Source organism: Chelmon rostratus, chromosome 16 (assembly GCF_017976325.1).
Source record: "Chelmon rostratus isolate fCheRos1 chromosome 16, fCheRos1.pri, whole genome shotgun sequence".
Lineage (NCBI taxonomy): Eukaryota > Metazoa > Chordata > Actinopteri > Chaetodontiformes > Chaetodontidae > Chelmon > Chelmon rostratus.
In genome coordinates, this window is record NC_055673.1 from 18,522,012 (window position 1) to 18,544,437 (window position 22,426).

General features: G+C 41.8%; 1 protein-coding gene across 1 annotated transcript in view; it reads right to left on the reverse strand.

Annotated features, from left to right (window-relative positions):
* trim71 (tripartite motif containing 71, E3 ubiquitin protein ligase) overlaps positions 1–22,152 on the reverse strand; it is a 29,633-nt gene extending 7,481 nt beyond the window's left edge. The window contains exons 1-3 of the mRNA XM_041955324.1: positions 21,218–22,152; positions 6,512–6,679; positions 2,055–2,189 (exon numbers count right to left, since the gene is read on the reverse strand). Of these exons, the coding sequence (XP_041811258.1) occupies positions 2,055–2,189; positions 6,512–6,679; positions 21,218–21,952 (1,038 nt within the window). The 5' untranslated portion in view covers positions 21,953–22,152. The remainder of the gene's footprint in view (positions 1–2,054; positions 2,190–6,511; positions 6,680–21,217) is intronic.
* Positions 22,153–22,426: the final 274 nt, after the last annotated feature.

The window sequence follows — 22,426 nt, forward strand, 5'->3', positions numbered from 1 at the left end:
ATTAGTAACGAGGTTCTCTTTCAGCAAAAATTCTGCCCTACAAAACATTTCTAAACCAACTATGAGCAACTGCAGTAAGTTTCTTTCTTCTTGCCTAAACAATACAGCAGAAGACAATAAGATAACTATGTGCAACATTGTATACAAAGTAGACTTTTCAAAGAGATAGCTAAATAACAAAACTGAAAAAAGTGTTTCTGGGGTGAATCATTCAGGTCATCAATAAGAATAAGTCTGACCGTTACTTAATTACGACACATTTTTGTTACGGTGACCCAGATAAATTTACAGTATAGTGAGTGAGAATAAAGCTTTAAAGAGTGCAGGAGAACCTGAGAAGCAGAGATTGAGCTCTTACTTACGGTCACCTAACAAAAAGAGTATAACACAATAGGCTGACTGGTTCTATGGTTAAAAAGACTTCTGATAGTAAGGAAGGACTGAAAGAAACAAAAACTCCACAAGAGAAGGGTCTTTTGTTAATCCTTGGCATAAGTGGAACAGCAATTTGCATCTGTGAGACTAGAGTTACACTTTATAGTCACTGAGGACAAAGGCTCCAGTTAGGCTTTCTGATGGACAGACAACTAGTTTCAGTTAGTAAGTTGAACACACTCAATGGCTGAGTTGGTATGTATTTCACAGAGTTACAGAACGAAAACTCGAGAGACAGAGAGAAGGAGACTTTGATGTTCTTTGAAGTAATGACTTACTGGTTACAACTTCACCTGCACAACTCCTGGGCTACACATTCACACATTCAGGAGCAGAGCTGCAGAAGGTGGCAGATAAAGAAAGTGCCAGAGTGTAGCATTTTTAGTGTAGCTGTCCATGTACTGGTCTAAAAAACCCCAGAATAATCCATTTAAAACAAAACTGCAGCAACTACCTCAGAGAATGAGCTATCTAAAGGTTGGCAGCTTGCTTGATAAATAACTTACATGACCACTCAGTTGCTGACAAAATCAAAATTTTCTGCTAATGCACACATGTGCCACGCAAAATTACTTCAATAACACATGTAGTAGTGAACCCACAGCAAGACAGCGTCCTACCACCTCTGACCTTCATAAACAAACTATCAGCACCCTTGTACTTTATGCATAGCTTTCTTCTGTCTCCACTGATATTCCTGAAACTTTCAAAACTGTTCCTCAATCAGCTATAGTTATGGCATGTTTAACTGTCAGTCAGTAGTTAGTTCACAAGAAAGAAAAAAAAAGGAAACAAACAGACTCAATGTGTTTGGGGATGTGCTATGGTTGCCTGTTACAACTTTATCAGGTAAGGGATAAAGAGTGAGTACTGTGGTGGTGTAAAAAGGATTAAAGGGGGAACATGGGTCAGTCAAAACCTTCCTTGTGACTCTTTGACCTGCACACACATAGACACACAGGAGATGTAAGATCTGAGGGAGAAGTCACAGCTCAGTTTTTACGATGTCATTTAGCCTGGTCTCAGGAGAAGAGGAGAAATAAGAGTTTGGTAGACTGGTGTGTGTTAGACTAAATTATTTCTTATGTTGTGTCAGGGCCGGAGCTACAAATTTCTGCCTTCAGTCGTAATTGATGATGATGATGCAGATTCTGTGTGTTTTTTACGTCTAAGTGCGTTAGAGACTTGACTGGTACAATGTCATGCATGAAGCAGTCTCCTTTTTATGTGGTTATTCATTAATTACTCATGGATTAGGGATTAGGAAGCAGGGTTGAGGGGCCTCAGGGATAAGGGGTCTTCCCCTCACCCAAAACTCTTGTCACTCTGGGTAAGCTTAAACCTGGGAATCCTTTACAGAGGGTTCCTCAAGCGCACCGCTCGGGCCAAACTGTCAGTGTAACCAGCATCTTGGTTTTGTTTAACAAGTTTAAATTTGAATTAAGGAATCATGACAAAGCAGGATTTGTGTGTGTGTGTTTTCTTCTTCAGAATGAGGTTTCAGGTTCTTAGCTATTAGCTTGCTCACCACTAAAGGACGCCTACAGGATACTTAATTCATAAAAAGAAAACTGCCCAGTATACAAACAGACTGGAAGTTCATGAAAGTTTCAGCTTACCTTCCACAGTAGTTCACACTCCCTCTCCTCAAGTGCTTTCTTGTGTCTGAGGACGAGGGCCTTCACTTCAGTCTGCACCACCTTGGCTTTGATTTCCACCTGCTCTGCCATGGCCTGAACCTTCTCCATGCTTAGCTGAGGAGGCAAAACACAATGATGTGATCTTACTGAAGTGGCATTACACCCCATCATCTTATCCGACAGTCAGCTGAAGCAAGAGAAAGAGAGACAAAGGAATTTTACAAATGACCACTTATTGCTCACTCTGTAGCGTGATTAAGGACTGGACAGGAACGGGCAAATGCTCAAATGCACCACTGGTCTGTTTTATTTGTCAGATAGGATACAGATGACCCCCCAGAAACAGGATGCAGAGGGTCAGGAAGCACTAAAAGAAAGAACACTGTATGTGGCATCTTCCTGGCAATTGAATGTACAAACATCTGCTCAGTTTTGGTGATCTATTCCTTTCTCACGTCTGGTGGTGGCTCTTTTTGAGAGGAAAAGGAAACATGGGTCAGGAATAGGAAGTCACTTCACACTGCACAAGATGAAGCAACTTCCTGCTGGGCTGAACCCCTGCTCACTCTTTATATTCTAAATCTATGAGCACTATATTGGAAACAGTTTTCCCCATCACAGTACAGTATTGAACCTACTAAAAAGTGCCTATGGAAATGAGTATTGAAAAGCCTCAAAGAGTCAAAAGTTGGCACTGCAATCTAAAGTTTGGTTACTTATTCTTTCATCAGATATTTCATTATTTTGATTGTCTTTTTTTAATTTATTAGTTCAATTTAAATCTATTCCAACCTAAGAATATATCTTATCAAGGTAAAATTTAATAGAGTTTTGTTATGTGAAAAAATGTTACGTTCCTTAAATTAAGACGAGACAATAAAAATATTGTTTTGGTACCAAAACTCACACATCAATTGAACACTTTCAAATAATACCCCTACAAATCCCTATAAAAAACATTACCAATGTTTCTTTTGGTATGGTATTTATAGTTAAGACTGTCTGCACTGAACAAGAAGCTGTTTTTACCCTGTGCCTTTCACTACACTGAATGGAATTAGATAATACAGCCACTAAAAAGCAACTGTATTGCACAAACTTGAACAATTCCACCTTATTAGAGGGTTATAGCTTTTATAACCCACAATTTGGGCTAAATGCACATTTTCCTCTTTGTCCCCCCGCCCCCCATTTTATCTGGCTTTTCCTCTGGCGTTTTCTGGGAGGTCACAGGGTGAACCGGACCTCACAGGGACGAAGGGGAGGCGGGATAAAGCTTCCTTTGTGATATCGGCCCAAGGGATCAAAGTTCACCTAAATCTCTACAGGTCGTCATCTGCAACCCCTGTTTTAAGACACATAGTGCCCTCCCCCACTGCACCCCTGCAAGAACAAAGCCTAGCAGCAGGGTCCTTTTCTCTTTCGCCTGCCCATTTGAAGTGGATGGCTAAAAGGTCAACTAAATCAGGACCCCAGAGAAGGAACAGCAGGAAGGGAGTCCTGGAAGAATTGGGGGAGGAAGACAGTGAGGAAGGAGGCAGGGTGCAATGTAAAGCCACCACCTTTCTCAAGTTATCTCTGTGTATTCCTATAAAATGCTAAGTTTCCTCTTATTTTCTCTTTTTCATACTTTTCACACTTAATTTTCTGTCCTCTGCTTCTTGGTCTCATAGTCTCTCCGCTCCATCTTCTTTTTCCATCTTTTCCACAACATTCCCAGAAGAGCGCAGCTTGGAACACAAAGAGGGTCAAACTGACCAATCAAACTGCAGAGTCAAAGATCTCTGGCCAACCAGGAGGTCACAAGTCCAGGGTCAGAGGTCAGGGAAGATAATGGGTGTGGAGTGGGCGGAAATTTCCTACCTCAGGGGACAGGAGCGTGTGTGGTGTGGTGTGTGTGTTTACATATACTCTGGCATCAGCATTTACTCCCATGGTGACCTGGGAGAAAATGAACAAACACAAACCAAACACTGCAACGTACTGCCAGATGGTGGGTGGTGTTTGTCACGACTCAGCTGCACAGGCCCTGCCGCTTTTCATTAAACAAATTATTCAAGTCGTGGATTTGACTCTCACTGGTCAAGAACAGAATGAGAGCGCGGTGAAATGTGGTTTTAGCTGTAAATTTTGCTGGCCTGGAGTCTCGCAGTTAACTGAGCAGATCCATGCAGCGATATAGTGGGATTTGTAGAACATTCAGAGTGACATAAGCACACATCCATTAAGGTCCAAAGTGTGAACCGGTCACTCAAAGGTCAGGAGATAGTACATGGCAACATGTCATATGGCCTTAGTGGAACAGCTAGTGTTTCATGTTTCTGTCTGTACCAAGGTCACAACGCTGCCACACCTTCCAGGCATTGAACAACGCCTGCGTGTGACCTATCCCTGTTACACAAGCAAGCTGGATTATATTTTATATGACATTTACAATACTTTATAAGACAATTATTTTCATTTTGGATGTATGTGTTAGTCCTTTTTATCTACTTAGGACAGGCATGTCCAAACTATTCCATAAAGGGCCGTGTGGCTGCAGGTTTTCGTTCCAACCAAGGAGGAGCACACCAGGCCAGCCAATCAACATCAAGGGATCACTGAGTTATCAGCTGAAGACTGAGCTCAGCTAATTAAGCTGGTGTGCTCCTCCTTGGTTGGAACGAAAACCTGCAGCCACACGGCCCTTTATGGAATAGTTTGGACATGCCTGACTTAGGATATTAATTGTGTGTAAAATGTTGAAAAAACAATCATTACTAGCCATCAAAATTTCCCTGAGCCCAAAGTGACATCTTCAAATTGCTTGTTTTATCCAAGCAGCATATCTAAAACTCAAAAGATTCCCAATGAGACAGTATAACATTGAGAAAAGCAAGAAATCCTTACATTTCAGGAGCTAAAACCATCTTATATGCAGCATTTTAATCCAAACTAGTTACAGTGATTGCATTGAAATTTTGTCTAGGCATACCTGGTTCCCAGACAGTGTGTCCTAACAACTTTGATGCCCTGACTTTAATCTCTAGCGCCACCATGAGTTTGACGTTTGTGTTTCAAGTAGAACATTTAGACTGGATGGCCTGCCATGAAATTTGGAACAGACATTCATATCCACCTCAGTATAAGTGTAGTAACTTTTGTGACCCCTCTACTTCATGAGTTTAGATAAGTTTAGATTTCTCTAGTGCCAAATACCTGCAAGACTAAGAACACATACTTTTTGTTCATGTTTGCAACATAAAAACATGGTAAACTAAGATGGTGAGCATGGCAAAGATTTCCTGCTAAACATGAGCATGTTGGCACAATGTTAACAGGCTAATGTGCCTAATCACACTCTCATAGTCAGTAGTGTGGCTGCAGACTCTTTATCTGGTTCTTTGATGAATGACTGAATGAAATTAGATGCTTATCAAAAAGTTGGCAAGCAGGTTTTTGTCATTTTGACAAATCAATTGTTTCATGACAACAGGAAACCATTCCCATCAGATCGGTGACAGACAATGCTACTCATGGTGCTTTTGGACATAGTCAAAAGAAGCCTCAACAAGACTATTTAGACAGTTATCAAACCTCTCATCCTTTCTTCACTTCTGCATGTTTCACTGTGAGATAAAATTTAAAGGAGATCTCAGAAGCTGCCCAACAACCTATAAGGAAAATGGAGAGAGGCAGTGTGTGTACTGTGTGTATGTGTGGGAGTGAGAGTAGGCGGTAGAGGGAGGGAGGGAGTGAGAGAGTGACTGAATCGGGGAAGGGCAAAGTGTTCCACTTTTTGAAAAGAGGAGGGGAGTTTTCCTTTCTCTGAAATCCTTTAAATACCTCATCTACCCTCCCCCATCCTCCTCACCACTCCCCCTCCCCTTTGACCTTCAGCCCTGCCCCCGCCAGACCTCACCCCATGCAACCCACCCCTTTTCAGGGCCAGCTGGACACCTCTAACCCCAGGCGTCCCTGCAGCCCAGGACTGGTCAGTCTCAAACATATTCAAGCTGATCATCTCTAATAGCTGGTTTCTTTGTGCTGGGGCGAGGGACGATGGCAAGACACAGTTGCTCTCCTCGGCTTGTGTGGATTTGTATGGTTTGATCTTCAGGATCGTCTTTGTTGTCAGGCCTCGGAGAATAGAGCAGAAAAGCTCTTGGCTTTGTTATGAATTGCATCAGTTTGACCTATTTGAGTCCTGTGGAGTGATACAGGACCATTTTCTTTGCAATTATGAGAGCATCTGACCACGTTCTCTTAAACTGATTATTTGACTAATTTTTCATATTTATCAAAACTTTGTAATAAAGTCAAAATACAAAAAAAGGCCTGACTACCACTGCCTTGGTTCCAGATATAGGAGGCAGAACAAGCAAACAAATGGATAAATGATTAACGGATATGTCCGTTTTATTCCCTGTGATATACAACCTGGGTTCCTGTCTCACCTGCACGGCCTGTCGTCCCTGCTGTGCATCTGTCAGCAGCTGTATGGTGATGGCCCTGCAGTCCTGTACGGCATCTTGCAGATAAACGAAGGTGTGGCCAATATGACGGCCCACACTGCACTCTCTGCAGATAGGCACTGAGCAGGTTTCACAGAAGAACAGGAATACCTGGGAAAACAGAGACATAGATGGATAAATTAACAAAGTGACATAGCGACTGCTTCTTTTAGATTACTTACTAACCATGTAGAAATGTTTAGAGGCCTTATTTTCACAGCATGAGTAAGTCACTGTTTAGTGTTAAAGAAATGCAATCTTCAAAACCCCATGCTGTACCAAAAATATACCAAACTGACCATAAACTAACAGTAATTAAGGACCTGAACATTTTGTATACTGTTTTTATCATCATTTGTCATCATCACATCTCCGTCTATGACTTGATAAGAGCACAACCCAGCTCTATGAGAGCTAATGGGTTTTACTGTTGTGAGTCACTAAAGGCTGACAATGAAATGAGACAGGATGGACACATTAATCACAAAGTTAAGAGTCATGCACATGCACACACACACACAGCTAATAAATGAGAAAAGACCATGAATGATAAACAAGTCATCCATATGCATGTGTTACCAGGGAGGCTCAAATAGGCTCGACACCCCAGAGAGCTTCTATCTTCCAAAACACAGAGCCAGAAGGAGCACAGAAGGACCAAAGGCCAACAAAACTAGATCAATACTCATTCTGGACCATCTATGAACATCTGAGGAGGAGGGCCATAAAGGGACGTTAATCCCATTTCACATTTTTCAAACAATTTATTACTGTAATTACGTTGGCAACAGTCTCATGCTTGTCGGGAATTCTGCTGAAAGGTTTTACTTTTCCCTGAAAATTTACAATTTTCCTGATACAGATTGATAACACAAGTTCTCTCTTAAATTTCTTTGACTGAAATATACACCCATGTATGCCATGTTACAGGTATCTCTATTATTTTAGCAGAAATGCTCAAAAGCAGCACTGATCTTTGTTGACAAAAAAAAGTGCCCCTGTCCCTCAGGATGAGAAGAAAAAATGACATTTATTTGTTGTTGCTAAAACCTAAGCTTTGCTTTAAACCCCTTGTCTGAATGCTGATTGGGTGTAATGGAAGGCTAATTAAATATGCACTAGCCATCATATCCCAGAGAGACACCAGATCAATGGCTTCCAATAGCAGGAGACCTGAGTGGATGGGGAGGGGCCAGCAATCAAACCATCAATAATGGGTGTTCCCTTGGGGAGCAGTATAATCTAATGACACACACACACACACACACACGCACACACACACCTCCCCCGTTATTTGACTTCCTCTTCTTTTCTGCCTTCTCCTTAAGCTCCTCTTGGAGCCTTTTCTTTCTGCTGAGCCCTGTCCTCTACTAAAGTCTCTGCACTGCTCTGTCACTCAATCCCCCTCCTCACCTACTGACATCTCCAAATTCCAAGGGGATGGGGCACACAAAAGCAAGGAATGCAGCTAGGCTGGAGTGGAGGTGGAGAAACGGACAGAGAGCTGAGGCAGTTGTTGATGGGGGACCAACAGATTGATGGTGCAAGGACAGGATGGATTCTGGTGAGCGATTGAGCCATAGTATCTACAGGACTGCGATCAGCACTCAGATCATTAAATGAAGCAGCTCCAATATTTACAATTACATGCCGAGTGGTTTAATGAACTACACATTTTTACGGCAATAGGAAAATGGATCCCAACATGAAAATACTGACATTGCAACAAGCTATATGTTTCCATCATCTAGTGTTGGTGCACTTCAGTTTCTGATGGCAGACATAAAAACATAAGGGGGGAAAAACATCATATGCAGCTACAAGACTCGTATACTATTCAGCTTTTTTTAAAATCTACCATTTATTTGGATAAATGTTGTTACCTTGGAAACAACTACAATTCCTGACATACTGACTACATAACCCAATTATCACCATTGCACTCATCACAATGAAATTACATCAAAACCATATATGTACATATAAACATACAAACCATTAAGAACAACTGACCCATGAGATTGTATATGGATCATTCAGAAATATAGCACTAATATCATATGACTGTATTATCTCATGTTTACAGTCACAATTTGTGTATGTGACACATCGCAAAATGCAAAACAACAGAAGAACACATGCTTGTTATTTCTCAGAACTAGATCCTTTGACAAATACATGGAAAAAGCCTCAGTTATCTTTAATGCTATCTGCAGCTTATGTGTCATGAACAGCATAACACTCCTCGCGGTGAAACACACTCATACACACAGGGCTGAAGATTACATAACACGTCGGCCTATTGGAACACCACTCAATATTATTGACTCACACAGGATACCGGTCCTTCCCAGAGGTCTTCATGGAAGGATCCTGTTCCCTCTCTGCTTGCCTAAGTCTTTATCTTCCTCTCTCTCAAACCCATCATTCTACAAGCTGTAAGTCATTTGCCACAAATAGTTATTTAATTCAACCACTGAAAGACAAAAATGCATCACACAGCTCCAATTCTTTGCAAGGCAGTAATATAGCTACTCCATAAAACATGTGGTACTCGAACAGGCTGGGCACATCACAGCTATGCCATAGACTGGACACGCCGGATATCCTCACATATGCAAGAGCACACCAGGAACTTCCATCGTGCATGTGATGTTAAATGTGAAAAACAACTCAAAAAGATGTGAAATAGGCATGGTGTCACGCTGACAAAGCTGTAAATTCCACAGAGAACACCCTGGAGGGAAGGCTGTCAGGCAGAGGTGACTCACCCACAGAATTTATTTATCACACAACATGTAGCATGCGCTAACAAAATATGCAAACAGAAGCATATGTTGACCTGCATGCAAAATGCATAATAAAGAACATACAGAGGCACACAATGTGAAATACTAGTAGTGAAGTGCTATTGGAGAGGGGCTGGAGCAAACATGCCTTCACCAGCTCTATAAAAGCACCGAGCAGGAGGGCCCGCTACGTTGAGTGAGTTATTGTATTTCATTAGTGCACCGGATGTTTCTCATTCACCCTCTCAACCATTACGCTCCTCCATTACGAGTTTACTTAGACACACCCACATATGTTGGGGTGCTTGTGTGTGTGATTGAAAATGTCTTGTCATAAACCACAGCGATACTTCCAAAAGAATTCAGGGATTATTTTTGTTGCCATTTTGTTTTTGCTGCCACCTTATTTCTTTTAAAAACCATTAAAATATGCTGAAAAGATGAGTTGATCAATCAATTAGAAAAAGCAAAATCAACAACAATTTTAACAATCCATTTGGAGATTTGCCAATCTCTGCTGAAATTACAGAAAGTGTAATGGGTAATTATAAAATATAAAGTAGCAGAGACAGACAAGTTCCAAAAAGAACAGGAGCATCAGAACATTTTTAGTGATTTGTAATAACATAACTTGACATTAATACACATTTACATTGTAACCTGCTATTTATCTATTACTCGTATGACAGTATCACACCATGTTTAAGCTTGACAAGAGCAAAATACGGAAATCTTGAGGGAAACATTTGAAATATGTGCCAGGCCCTGTGCTCACACAGTGTGTAGGCAGCAGTAGGATCAACCCCCTATCCTCCCTCCCTCTCTCCCTTCCCCCCTCCCCTCATAGGTACTGGGAACTGGGGGAGAGGGCACGAGCTCAACTAACCAGTAGAATCACTGTATGTAGCACTCACTGCTTGCCTCCACAGCCCGGTGGGGGGAGGGGACAAGGGCCATGTAATGTCACACTGTGGTGCTAGAAAACCAGGGCTGCTCTGAGAACTGTGGAAGCACGTTCTCTCAAAGAACGTAACCACATTTCACTGGTAGGGCCCAGACATTGTGATGGTCATGTCCAAATTCCATTTCTCTATAGTGTTCTCTACAACATCACTTGTACGGTTGGCTGATATGATGGTAAATACTGTGCAAAGGTAGAAATGTTTCTACTGGTAGAGATTTGGCAATACCTTTTCCACCATGGAAGCTATCCCTCAGTGTCTCTGCTGTATATTCAGAGGAAAGACTATGTAGCAAACCAGGACTTGAATTTTGCCTGATCTCATGATCTTGCGTATTATTTTGCATGGCCTTGTCTGTCCACCTTTTTGAGGTGCTGGAACTGCAAATTTCTCCTTGGAGATTAATAACGTATCTATCTATCTATCTATCTATCTATCTATCTATCTATCTATCTATCTAGCTAGCTAGCTATCTAGCTAGCTATCTATCTAGCTAGCTAGCTAGCTGCAAGGTAATGCGACTAGGGCAGCAGGACCATGGCTGTATGGGCAGGACTGCTCACTACGTTCTCATGTGACGTCAGTTGATTGGGGTAATGCATCTCTCCCTTGTATGTGACAAGCAAGAAATGTATTTGACAAGTACGTCAGAGTTTGTTTTGCAGTGCCTTTCAAAGTCATGGCTTCAATGAATTGAAACTCGATCTAAAACTAGAAATGAATGGATTTTTTCTGTGGGAAGTAAAACGAAAATCTAATCAAATATAAAACACGAGGGAAAAAAGTCAACATGCATTTTTGACAATTATTTAGTCTGAATGCCCACTGTAATCACTAGTTAACATGGTACTAGATCATGATTTATCTGACTAAAGTCACCACAATGCTAACATACTTCCAGCAGATAATGAGTGTATTTATCTTCATAATCAAACTTTAAAATGAATTTCACATTATTTATAATTTCATGTACACAAGGAACTGAAATTAAATAAATATATCACTTTAGAAAGATAATACTGTTTGTGACCCATTCTGAAGTAGGTAGGAGAGATGTGGGCTTATTTCTAGAGATGAGATCAGACTCTGTTTCCACTGGGATTTTATTTTTCCAGCAGCAGTGGAGAGGAGCTCAGGTTAGCAGGATGTGATCTGTCAAGAAACTGTTAAGAAAATAATTCGAAACCCACCGAAGCAAATTCTATTTCTGTTTAAAGCCGCTGGGTTTGTATCAGCTGTGTCATCATTCAAAACATCTGCTGAAAGGAAACTGTTTTTAAAGCTACAAGTACACATTTTTAGAGAATTTGCTTTAATTCTTAAAAACATATAGACCGTTTCTTAAGTATATTTATTTAGACTACAGGGATTAGGTGTGCATGCAGTTTTTCTTAATACCTGTCTCTGCCTGGTCTTTCTTGAACTGCCTGTCAACAGACAGAAGCAAGAAAAGTTAGAAAGGTATAGATGTGCACGCATGCATTCACACACTAACTTAAGGGACATTCCTAGAAGCTTATGTCAGATGTCAGTGTTATTAACAGCTTGGGCAAAACACATTTAAGAAAGGTGGTTTCGCTTGAGAATTGGACAAATCTTCTGAATGCACCTTTTACACACCTTTCTTTACACTCACTTAATTACCTACAATTTCAACTACAGGATTCCTGTTCAACTGCTGTCCACTGAACAGCCAACTGGAGCAGTTGAGGCTAAAGTGCCTTGCTCATTTTAAAGGAAGTAACTAGTCATTCATAACCCCGCCTGGAACCATGCCAGAATAAATGGCTGTGCAGTTTTTATATTGTCTTTCTCTGTAACCTCAGCCATTTTCAAATGACAAAATAGCTTTTACGTGATAACTCCCCTTTCCAACACATCAGGCAGAAGCAAGTGTCAAGAGACTCGGTTTAAGCACTCACACACAAAAAATGTCTTCCTCTGTGAAGAAAATATATACAGTGATCATATTGTGGAGCTGTCTGCTGCTTCAACATTCTGTATCTGTTGGGGTTAGAGAGCTGGGGAAGGGGAGAAAGTTCAACAAAGTAACTTCACTCATGAAAGGCCAAATAGACAGCACCAGCCCTCAACAAGTCTGGTATGCCCAAGATAGATAATCTGTGGAATACTCAATCCCAACATTGCCAGCAATCCCATGAATACCATCTGCCAGACAAAGCTCCTGTTCTGGAGCTCACTGACACCTACTCTCATCTTTTCCAAACACCCTCCATATTTCTTCACATATAGTTTTTCCTCCTCTCTCTGTTCCCTCATCAATCTTTTTCCCCGTTGCTATTTTCCTTCCACCGACATAGCCGCTCCGCCCTCTCGTGGCAACCCCTGTTGGCTTGTTGCCACCGTCACAATGCGCACGCGGACATGCCTGCTGATGTTTTGAAACTCTGCCAGATGCAACATGGGGGGCGGTGGCTGTAAGCCAGTGATCTGATTGGCCGGCCCTACAGCGGAGAAGGAAAACAAACCACAGTCAGCTGGCCTCCTTACCCAGCGAGCATGTGACTGACTGTCCTGGGCTTAATACTTAAGCAGTAAAAAAAAAAAAAAAAAAAAAAAGAGAGAGAGAGAGAGAGAGTGCACAAAGGGACTGAAAGGGTCAGAGAGACGGTTGTTGATAAAAATCAAGGGAAAAAGGGGTTCAACAACAATAACAAGGTGAAGAAGAGAAACATGAGAAGGAGCCAGAGCTTTGAGCAAATGAAGGATGAAATGGAGAAGCTGTGTGAATGAAATGTTGAGCAGCTGAGACGTAACAAATGTACATATCCATACACAGTCACAAACCAGCTATTCTTGGTTACTGCGGCATTAGAGAGCATAATAAACAAACCACATGCTTAATGATCCTCAATCCTTGATGAGACTTCCCTTTCTCCGCCTCCTACCACTCACACATCGAGCTTTCAGTGTTGCCTTGATTCTTCATATGTCAACAAAACATAATTATAAACACGGTTTGGTCCAAAAACCTACACATTAACACGCTATATTTGCAAGACTGACCAAACATTCATGGTTTTGACCCGAAGGTTTCATACATGCATCTCCTGTTTGTCCTTCCTACATACGTGCATACATACATACGTACCTACCTACGTACCTACATACATACATACACACATACCTACATACATACCTACAAGTACATGGCTTGCATACCAGCTCGGCAGCCTAAGGAGATTGGCCTTTACTTGTCACTTGTCACAAGCTTTAAGAGTCTGTTAGTCAACACTGCAGCCAAAATCAAAACTACTGCGGCGTAGGACCATTAAAGAAATCCATCAAAGAATCTAAATCTGTACAGCAGAAAATTAGCTAAAAGAGCTAAAGACAGTTCAGAGCTAAAACTTGCAAACACACTGCTATGGTCCTTTAATGCCATCATGACCACAGCAAATGGTCTGAAGCTTGAGAGCAGAACATAGTCAAACTACAGCAAGTGTGCCAACTGCTTATCTCAACTGCTAACACACTAGTGGAGTCTTTGCTAATATTTAAAAAAAACCAAAACAAAACAAAACAATTAGGGTGAACAAATTGTGGCTGGAAGCTGTGCAGTGTCCCCCAAATAGGGTTGAGGGCTTTAACGTTAAATGTGTTAATAGTGCAATCCTGTTGAGTGAGGTCAAATAATGGCCAATTAAAACCCCATTTGTGCCCAAACACTGAGTCGGAAGTGGCAGGTTCAAGCTTTTGCATGGGTTTTAAATCCTGTTGTCAAAGAGCATGTGATAAATGCCTTCCTTTCTATCCATTAAATTTATATGGCCCAAAGTCCACAAATGGACATCAAAGCTAGGACACACACACATACACACTCCCCCTTAGCCTACATGAAACACATTCACAACACACAGGAAACAGGGAATGCGCTCTAATTACTGGGCACATGTTGCACATTAAAACCCTGGAAGTCCAACTTCATATAATCCAATTCTGCTGGCTGTGTGGAAACACACACACGCACTAAAATCCTCTTCAGAGGGTAACTACCTACAGATGGGAGATGCTCTTAGAAAGGAAAACGCTACTGCCACACACTCACACGGATACTTCCAGGAGTGATGAAATGTAATCACTTGCCCCTCAACAGCAACAGCTGCTAAATCACGTTGAGGAGACTTTCTGCATCCATAATGTTTGCTGTCTCTGACACAGAGCAGACAGAGAGTGCTGATGAGAAAGGCAGGAGGCGGCAGAGGAAATGCCCAGTGTGAGGGAGAGAGAGAGAGAGAGAAGGGGAAAAGAGAACCCAGGAGGTATAAACTCAAGTTACAGGAATTCCTCTGGCCTTGTATCAGCGTCAGTGTTGGGTTAGGTTTCCTTACAAACATTCTCTGCTGGCGAACTCCAGACAGGGGGAGTAAAACTGGTGATTCACAAAGCCATATGTTTTAAGTGATAGCATTCCTCTACAGAACTCCAGAATAGAGCAGTAAAGTTTCACGGCGAAAAGTAGAGGAAAGTTGTGGAAATGTGTGACCAACTACAATAAAATCCTGAGACCTCCCACTGCAACTGATCATCACACTGTCTCCCTTACTTTAAAGCTACACAAAAATGGCCCCTGAGGAGATACAAGAGCATTGGTAGGCCGTCAACCTGATTAGTTCAACTTCACCTCATCCTTATAAACACGATGCATTGTAGCCGCTCATTGCCCAGCAACCACTTTCTGTCCACTCTCAGCCTGCTCTGGTACCCCTACCCCCCCACCACCACCACTAGTATATAAAAGACTATTTGTGTGTGTTCCTGAGACGCCATGTGCGCACACAGCCAGGCGTGTTGTCATGTTGACAACAATTTAATCTAAAGCACAGAATGGCACATTGTAGGATTATCATATCATTAGGTGTCTCTAAGATGGAGCTGCATATGTATTTCTATGCTGGAGGGTGACATCACAGCAAGCCAAGGGCAGTCCTTTGATGTAATCCAATTTTCCATTTCCACTTCACACACGACGTGGGACCCTCTCTGACTGCCAGTGCTTGAGATGAGTAACAACTGACATTCATGCTCTTTAAGTAGGCTAACATTTTCACTCATGTGTGCACATACCCTCTACATTATTATCAGTGGGGAACTGACTCCCAACGAGCCTTATCTTCCAACTGAAACCCTGCATTTTGCCATCAATCTTTTTGTTTCCATCATTGGAGAATCAACAAGGTTCTACAGTTTTTCTGAGCTTCTATTACTAAATGATCTTCAATTGAATGTATGCTTTAACAGTGGGTTAACTCAAAAATTAATGATGCATCTGTGTGCAGAGAATTGGGAGAAGACTCAAGCCAAAGCAAACAAATCTGATTTTCTCTTCCACAGCCTTCATAAGGAAACAAGAAACATAACTTCTCTCTCCATTAGAGTTGAAGTTTAACATGAAGTGAGAGATTTTGCAAATCCATCCCTGTCAAAGCATCACCATGCCTGCTTTTATAATATCAGGGTCTTAACCAGATTTCCTGAGTCTGAAGATGAGATCAATTTCCAAAAACTGAATCAAGCACTGTGTATGTTAAATACTTGTATAAAGGTTTCATACTTTTAGCCAGCAACTGCCAAACGCTGCCAGGGGAAATGAAGACTGTTGTTATTGCGAAAGTAAAGCCCTTTCAGGCAAATTAGTGATTTGACTAAAAAGAAATTGACATTACTTGAAAACTGACTCTTGGTAACAGAGCAGTTTAAATTTGAACTGGCTTAGTTTAAATGGGACCTCCAGAATACAGAGCTGTGAAGGGGCACACCATGTCAGTCTTTGCAGCTATCATTTGCTAAGTCTGATACACTGTAGAGCTGTAGATATCAGTCAGATATCATTAGCTTTAGCACAGTCAGACATGACTTACCCGGTAATTGTCACTATTGCCAGAGGCTGCAGCACAGTTATCATCACTGTCAGGCCTTCCGTCAGATATCATTAAGATTCATTTTAGAATGTCAGGCTTGACTTAGAGTAAAAGTCCTTTTTCATTCCAGATGACATGTCATAGAAGGAAGAGCACAGGTGTAGCTAACAATACTAATTATGGTTCCACCATATATTTGAATAGCCTGCACAATAGCCGGGCCCTGAAACTGGAACAATGCAGTTGCAATGCAATGTAATGCAGGCATGCATTTCTTCTTGTTGCACACCTTTTTTCAAATCATGACCACTGCCTTAGACTATGTGGTCCTGGGCCAACATAATAGCCATAAAAGAGGTATTTGATTATTCTTTTGATTGAATGTTTGCTGAACTTTTTTTCCTAGTACCCCTATTCGAGACAGGGAACTGCAAACTTCCACAAAAAACCTAAAAAACAACATTTTTTTAGCTGTTAAGGTGTTTCAGCAGTAACTATCGTCACCATCAATGCCCTGGGAGGGGAGAAATTCTTTGGAAGGCTTATGTAACCCTGCAGAAGGGACAGACCCCAGCTCCTCTCCATAACTCACACAACACTATCCTCTCATCCTCTCATATTGGTACACCATGCTGACCTCAGAGACGTAGCTCAGACAAAAGCAGATGTAGTGCCTTGTGTGTTCTATTACAAGTTGCACTTGAATGCACAGCAAAGGCTACAGCTGATGGCCAACTGACTGCAGACATGCAATGTATGCTCTGGGCTTACATGAGAGGAACTGAAGGAACTATAATCAGTGGTCTATATTACAAAGACAGAAAACAAGCCGCAAAGAATAACTGAACATACAAGCCAATTGTATTTGGGCGACCGCAAATCTGATTACATTCGTGATGACAGAAAAGAAAATCATACGAAAGAAAATCAGATCCCTTCCTGCATGCAACAAAGCAAAACAATAGTCTCTGTTGTTCCCTTTCAGTAACCAGTTCCCACAACGACAAAAATATCTGGTTGGGGCTTTGTTGGACAATTGCATTCAAAATAGTAACAAGGTCTCCTCTTACTGTTCACACAGCTGTTTTTGACAATACAAATGTTCAGGCTAAAACCAATTTCAACACTCAGGGTGCACTCAGACTGAAGGAAATGACAAGTTTCCATAAACCAGCAGGCTCTACGCAGGCTACGGTATACTCAATTACAACAAGGTCAGACAACATGGAAATCAAATGTGTTCATAGTTGTTGTAATGGTTGAGAAGGGGAGATGCAATATTGATTAAATATGCGCACATATTTTCAGACAGTCTCTCCTGAACGACATTCATAGGATTGTACTTGGGGTGTTCTGAAGAGACTCGACTGTCTGACAGGATATTCTGATAGAGTATACTGGCCCATCAAAAGGACTCCTACACAAACTTAGAAATGTCACGTGTGCATAAAGTAAATTTGTATTGGATAAGCAAACTAGGGATTAACAGAACAAAAAAGTAATTGACATTAATAGGATTTACACTTCACACTCCATTACCAAATATGAAAATCCTGAAAAGGGCCAAACTAGTCTTTGAAACAGACTGGGTATATAAGGAACCATTTTAACATATGATGGATGTGGAGCTAGGTGGCGGACAATGACTTAGCTTGCTCAGTGCTCATTGGTAAAGGCTAGCCTTCTCCTGTGTCATTCCCTCCCCCAGGGCTGAAGCACAGTGAGTGAGTAAGGCATTACTGGGAAATGAAGCCCTTACTGGAAAACTGAACCCACCTATTTACTGGCAAGGGACAGGGGGTGTGCATGGGGTGGGGGCTTACAAAAAAATATTAATTGGAAATCTGAACTGGGCCTTTGTGACTAGGCGCTTAATTTATTTTCCCGAAACTGCAGACAGAATAACTCATTTATTGATATCGCTGCATTTTCATGTACATCCAGCACATTTTTAAAATGCTAAGTAACTGTGAACTCAAATTTACCAGTAAACAAACATTTGTTAGATAGCTGGGGTAACCCCCACATAATAACAAATGTAAGTGTAAGGACATGACATTCATGCTTAGGCATCAGTCAGTCAAACAGAATTAAATTAATAAAAAAACGTCTCTGGCTACAATCCAGTACAAATGAATTCAATTAAAAGCAAAGTCTATAGCTTTCAGGAGGCTTAATAATAATAACAAAATAACAATAGATAACAAAAACAACAGCAACGAAAAATTAGCATAAAGGTGTGTCCTAAACCAAACACGGGTGTAAACATTAATTGACTTCAATCATCCAAAAAGTCTATTAAACAAATGTTTTTTGAGGACAGAAATGCCTTTGATGTGTTTTTAGGACTCAGAGCTACACACAGTTCAATTTGGTGAGAAACACTGAAAGCAAACATATCTTTGTTTGTTTCCAAGAAAACCTCACAGAGCACCTTTAATTTACACACGATTTTTTCCACTGTATTACTGCAAGACAAAGTAGTTCATTTCCTAAGAACTGGGTTTTCTTGCATTGCTTTTGTTATGCTTGTAAATCCTGTCAATGTGCAAATATATCGGCAATTGACGGTTGTTGGGCTGACAGTGGCTGGTTGTAAAATTTTAACATATCACCTAATCCCAATGCTTGCCACCAGCATGTTTTTTGAGGTTCAATTACCAGTACCCTCTTTTACACATTAGCAGCTTCATTCAGGATATTTACGTCTTCCGCCTTTTCACACAAGCCATGACAATGCCGTAATATCTGGGGCAAGGGACAGTCCAGCAGATGGTGGTAATGCATCACTATTAGATGCAAACTGCCATAAAACACAACAGAAGCAGAAGAGGAAGAGGAAGGTGGGGCAAGGCTGGATATACTGTATATAGTACATGCATGGTCACGGACATAACTCTTTATATGCTTGTCCCAGCAATGTTACTGCTTTCATTCACAACACAGCCACTTCCCTAAAATATTACAAGGTTTTGAGGTGGGAAATTGGCAGTACAGACTTCCCTGATTATTGATCCCTGCTCTCTTTCACACATGACCCCATGTAGGAAATGTTCCTGAATGTGTCAGGGATAGACTGCATGAGTGAAAGGGGTTAATGAATGGCATCCTGCCACGTCTCCAGTGTTTTGCAGTTGGACAGGCATACACATGCTACTGTAACTTTAAAGATTAATATGTAACCCACATCTGTTGATTGAGCCGTCTCCAAGCCCTCCCCTCCTTAGTTACTGTTGCTACGCCTGTCAAGCTTTCCCTACTTGAACTGCACATAAAGTGATAACCGGGTCAACTAATGTATCTAATGCTAATGCTTATACTTTGTGAGTCAGCTGAGAGGTCTATCTCCAGCTGACCCTTCATTGCGAGACATTTCAGAATGAGAACACCATAAAAGGGTCTTGAATATGTACTTGATGGCTGTGCACATGATATAATGATACAAGATATATCATATATATCAGCTAGCTCTCCCCATTGCATGGTATTAAAAATAAAATACAAAAAAATTAAATGTATGTTTATTAAAACACACATTTCACTGAAGTGGCTGGAGTGTGAACCAGCAGGACTAAGCTCCTATAATTTCTCTACATTCTGGTATAGTTGCATCTTGGCCCACAGACTGACATATCCACAAACAGTGCACATGTCGGTCCTGGAAAGGTATTTTTCTAATGTGACCTCTAACCTCATAAAATAATGTAGAGGCAAATAACAAGCAGATTGCCTTTGGAAGTAACGCATGGTTACTCCTATAGGCAGTAAGCTGATTAGCCAGACATGCTAAGATTTCTAGCTAAAGTAATATCAGATAAAGACAAGGTTTGACCTACGCTGCTCACATTTGTATTTTAGGTTTATGAAAGACTAAAAAAAAAAGACACCACCCTCCAAACTCTCCATCAACATGCAGAGAAATGTCAAAGCTCGACATGCCTGCTGGTGCCTAGTTACACTTACAAATCTCTGCTTGGACAGTTGCTGTTCAGAGTGGTTTAGCAGGGTGTCAACAGGTTATGTGGGAAAGCTAACATGGCTTTAAATTCTGTAACATTGCTACACTATTTGATAAACGTAATTATTAGAATGCACATAATTTGTGTGTGTGATTTGCTGACTTAATAATCACACCTACAAATCTCATTTGGCAAGACCTTTTTGATAATGTACTTAAAATATAAAAAAATATATATGTATATTTTTTACTCATGCTCTTGTGACCAAGAAGTGTATTCTTCCTCAGCAGGAAGAACTCTAAGCTCCTAGACAGAAACCAGAAGTGGTACAAAAATGACATTCCATGACCCCCTACTAGTGCTATTTGTTATTCTTCCTGACTATTTGACTAAACCAAGAAAAAGTCAGTTTCCTGTTTAACAGGCCTTTGTAGTTTACTTCGCTCCAATCGCATGGTTGGAAAACAATTATAATAAAATAAGAAAACCGGTCCTAGAGTTCCGACTGGTTTTTCCCATTGTTTGAGGAAAGCAAGATCTCAATAATACGTCCATGGATAGGACTTCTAACAGTCATAGAAACATGTGTGCAGTTACTACAGGGGCCTCTCTCTCTGCCCTGAATGGATGGTGTGGTACAGATTAACCAGACTCTGCATGTGTCTATGCTTATAAGTGTGTATGTGCACGCAGGGTCTGTGTGAGTGTGTGTATAAATCCAGCTCAGCACACGTGCCTGTTTGTGTCCAGGGAAGTAGGTGAAGAGCCACTCAGCTCCCTTTGAACCTAAGGCCATATGGCCCCCAGTATGGTTCTATACTACACACATAATGCTATTACACTATAGGAGAGTGTCTGTGTGTGTTTGCTCATTAAATATGTTATTACACAACAAAACAGGACCAGTAGGGTAGATATAGATGCTAAGACAGCCAAGTTTTGCACATATTTCCCATTCATTTCTAAAACGTGTTAGTCATGTGAATGAACAGAAACAGCCCTTCGCCTGTCTGTTCCAGGTGCAGTGGTTCAAGTTTTATTCTCATGCTCTACTCACCTCATTGTCATGGTGTTGGCAGTAGCTCATGCGATCCTGGAAGAGGGACAGCAGGGCAAAGTTGTTCTGCAGGGACTGCGCAAGGGACACCGGCACCCCTGGCTGGCCTGAGTTGCTGTTGGCGTTGACCCGGCCCAGGTGGAGACTGTCTGCCAAGCACTCGATGAAGTGGTCCTTGGTCAGCCGCACCCGCTGGTGTGCCCGCACACAGTTGTCACACAGATACTCCTGGCAGTCAAGGCAGTGGGAGGTGGCTGGGTTCTCCTCGTCGCAGGAGCTGCACTGAGGCTCTCCCAGGTTGTGGGGGTGCAGCAGGCCTGCGTGAGGGTGATGGAAGCTGGAGGAGCCTCCACCTAAACCTCCCCGGTGGTGGTGGCCATTCTTGTTTTGGATCTGCTCCTCTGAGCTCACCACCACGTCCAGCAGGTTGCTGAAGAGGAAGTTGGAGGAAGGCAGGGAGTCTACCCCAGCCTCAGAGATGGACACCTTCTGGTCACAGGTGGGGCACCGCAGCTTCAGCGGGTCCCCGGGACTGCGCTGGCCCTCTAGGCACTGCCTGCAGAAGGCATGGAGACACGGCAGGACGTGGAGCCTCCTGGTGGTCTGGCTGGAGGAGGACGAGGTATGTGAGGAAGATGAGGAGGTAGAAGAGCTGGAGGAAATAGGAGCAGAGGAGCCGCACAGCTCCTTGCAGAGCGGGCAAGTCTGCAGGTCCGACTCTGGAAACGAAGCCATCTCTAGCGTTACCGAAACACAGGCTTGGTTCACAACAGGCGCAGCAATGTGGCTGAGGTATTGATTAATGGACACATCGGCTCACTGTGTTGTGTAGAAAACAAAGTTGTATTTGAGGTAGATTCATGAGGTATTAAAGTCAGTTTCAACAGTGAAAACGGTGCTCATCGACTTACAGATTTTCCTCTGTATTATATAACTCTGAACTAATGCAAAGGAGGTAGCCAGTTCCTACAAACACTTCTTCAAAGATTGTTTCTGGGGTAAAAAAAAAAGAAAAGAAAAATACTCAGGCTGTTAAGACCACATCAAATCAGTCGTATAAGGCGTATGTGGCACCCGCGTCATACTTTCAAATAAGACCAACGAGATGAGGATGTGCGATGCTGGCGCCTCTGTGCAGACAGACTGGCCGATGGTGCTGAGTTGAGGCTCATAAAATAAATCCGAAACTGGAGTGACACTGGGTCGGCG